This window comes from Haliaeetus leucocephalus, unplaced genomic scaffold (genome assembly GCF_000737465.1).
Source record: "Haliaeetus leucocephalus isolate CR32 unplaced genomic scaffold, Haliaeetus_leucocephalus-4.0 Scaffold68, whole genome shotgun sequence".
Classification (NCBI taxonomy): domain Eukaryota; kingdom Metazoa; phylum Chordata; class Aves; order Accipitriformes; family Accipitridae; genus Haliaeetus; species Haliaeetus leucocephalus.
In genome coordinates, this window is record NW_010972504.1 from 2880161 (window position 1) to 2883083 (window position 2923).

At 55.1% G+C, this 2923-nt stretch overlaps 1 protein-coding gene across 1 annotated transcript in view; it reads right to left on the reverse strand.

Annotated features, from left to right (window-relative positions):
• Positions 1-2027, reverse strand: part of MFSD4 (major facilitator superfamily domain containing 4) — a 20349-nt gene extending 18322 nt beyond the window's left edge. The window contains exon 1 of the mRNA XM_010579946.1: positions 1974-2027. Coding sequence (XP_010578248.1) covers positions 1974-2027 — 54 coding nt within the window. The remainder of the gene's footprint in view (positions 1-1973) is intronic.
• Between the last annotated feature and the right edge of the window lie 896 nt (positions 2028-2923).

Consider the following 2923-nt stretch of genomic DNA (forward strand, 5'->3'; position numbering starts at 1 on the left):
GAAGACAAAAACTATTTTGTTGGGAGGGGGGGGGGGGGGGGGGGGAAGGCAAACTGGGGCATGGGCACTCAGTTATTCTGGTGCTTCTGTCACAAACATGTGTAGCACAGCAGCACAGAGGGAGCATGGCTTTAACTTCACAACACAAGCTTAAAATCCAGCAAAATGGGAAAGGAAAAGGGGAAAGCAAGGGAAGCAAGAGGGAAAGCGGCAGGGATGCAGGTGCACAGAGCTCACCCCTGGAGTTTGCAGTGCCAGGCGCTCAGGGGTGGATTTACCAAAGAGCTCACCTCCCACTTGGGTTTCTGAGTCTAGGCAGGGTTTCAAGTCCTCTCAGCACTCCCACCCCAACACTGCTGGCTGGATTTGCAGTCTCACAACATGTCAGGCACTTCTGAGAATCTAGTCCAGGTAATACCAGGAAACAAGAGCCTTCAGCGTGCCTCAGTGCACAGGGCTCCTTACGGAGGGCATCATCAGCTGCTAGGGCTGTCTTTGCTCGAGGAACCTCTACCAACACCACGGCAGCACTAGGGTTTAGCCAGGGCACGTGCTCCACCTAAACCCCAACCCCGCTCAGCCAAATACCCTGCAAAAAGCTGTATTCTTCTGAAGCAAAGCTGCAATTCCAACCCAGCAAACGCCACGTGTGAGTAACCAGAGAGCAGCAGCCTGTCGTGAACCTGAGTGTGAGCTTAAACAACATGCCTTGGGGCTACGTGGGGAGCTGCCCTTCCCACAGCTCCGGCTTCGCACCTCCCGACAAGCCAGGGAAGGGACCACACCGCAAACCCGGGTCTCCAGCGCAGGGCACCGCAGGCAACGATTGCGTTTCTACATCACTCGGGGGAAACTCGCAACGGCAAACTTTCTTCTTCCTTGAAATCTCACACGAGAGGGAATTCTGGAGCTAGTCCTGGCAGTCCAGGCTCGCACCGAGTTACGGAAGGGACGGATGCCATCATTATGCTCTGTCCTCCCAGTGCTCCAGGACTCCAGCTGGGCTGAGAGAGCAGAGACTACGACCCAGCATTCCGCAACTTCTCTGGTGAGAGGAACCAAACCACTATTTAAGTCCCACCACCCACTTCTGCTGCAGAATCCAGTAACAACACTGCTTTCCCTCGCGAGTCCATCATTCAGAGCAGACAGCTCAGACCGACACATATTTTAATCAAAAGCAAGCAACAAAGTCTGTGTTCCCCAGGCATTAGAAATTAAACGCAGTTTGCAGCCAGACCTCAGCTCGGCTGGCTTGCAGGCAGGCAACACTTTGGGATCCTCCACCAGCAGCTATCCGTCTCCTAACCGGAAAAGACGACTTGTCCAGCGCTCCTCCCTGCCTGGCACCAGGACCAGCATAATTTGATTTATAAATCCGCAGCATGGCCCAGATGGAGAAATCCATAGCAGGACAGCTCGATCTGTCTGTCCCCAAAGAGGGGATAGTACAGGAGCTCTCAGAGCCTGAACAGTTAATATTCTCATCCAAACCCACACGTTTGTACGCCGCACTGCTCCGAGTAACCCCCCCACAACACTCGCAAGCTACAGCTATCCGAAACATGCCCTCCTGCCTGGCAGGGCTGCCGCTCCTCAGTGGGGCTCGCAGACACTTTGCAAAAGCCCGTTGCTCCAAGAGGCTGTGATCACAAAACGCATCCTGGTTCGTAACCACAGCGAGCAACGAACACGCTCTTTTCCCCAACGTGCTGCTGCGGAGTTAAAAGTTTGGGAGTCCCGGAGCACGAAACCCCAGACGGGGCCGTGTAACCCGCCAGCCGAGGGCAGGAGCTTTGGGTAGGAAGCTGACAGCAGGAAACAATTCTGCATTTTCCTTCGCAGCTCCTTCAAACATATGTGAGGCAGACTGGAGGCTGGCAAAGGCACTGCCTGCTGACCCAGCAGTCTCAGATCCGTGTTGGACCCAGGGGAAGGTTCCCACGTGCCGTTCCCATTCCTGCGCACCCCACCTTGCGCCTCCTCTCCCGGCACAGCCCGACAGAGAGCAGCTCCCGCTGCTCCATGAAGCCTTTGGGATCTGTCCAGATGGGGGGACTAGGACAGTTCAACGTACCAGGATGGCAATTTAACAGGTGCTCTAATGCCACCTTCATTAGCCAACGCTCTCCACAATTCACAAGAGTTTAACGAAACATTTTAAAACGGGCATTCTAAAGCAGCGAAGGATTCACGCAAAATTCTCTCATATACGCATTAAGCATATACATGACGTGTATATCAGACACACGTGGAGCTGACACGTTACATCACTGCCTGAAGAACTAGTGACAATGTAAATAATCAGCTGGTTCTCAGCAGAGCACAGCTGTCACCGAGCCTCAAATCAAATGCCTGTTTGGCAATCTTTAGGGTTGAGCCAGCGCATATTATTTATTTTAAACACGTCCTGGACAGAAGGCTGGGTGCAAATCCCTGTTCTGTCTCGCTGGCCCACCCTGCACGGCTGAGGCACTCGGCCCCCGCAGCAGCAGGACCACGAGGACCGCTCGCATCTCGCCTCGTGTTTGCCCAAACTCCCCGGGGAGCGCGACGCTGCTTCGATTCCTGACACCGAGGTTATTAAAACAGGCTTCCACTAATATTTTCGTGATAAACAATCAGGTTAAGGAAAACACCCTCCAGGAAGTTCTGGCTGGAACTTCACGCTAAGGCTCGCTCTGTCCCGAGCTCTGGGCGAACCGGCAGCTTCTCTCCACGGGTGCAAACCCGTGCAGAAGAGGAGAGTGGCTCCTGCCGGCACCCCCCGGGGAAGCCCCCCCACCCTCTCCGAACCCCTCAGGGACACGCAGGGAGCGCTCCGCTCCGGCAGGATTTTCCCACCCGCAGCATCCCAGCTCAGCCATGCAAACCCGGCGGGGGGAACGTGGGAGGGAAGCGAAGCACGGGGGGGGGGATCTTT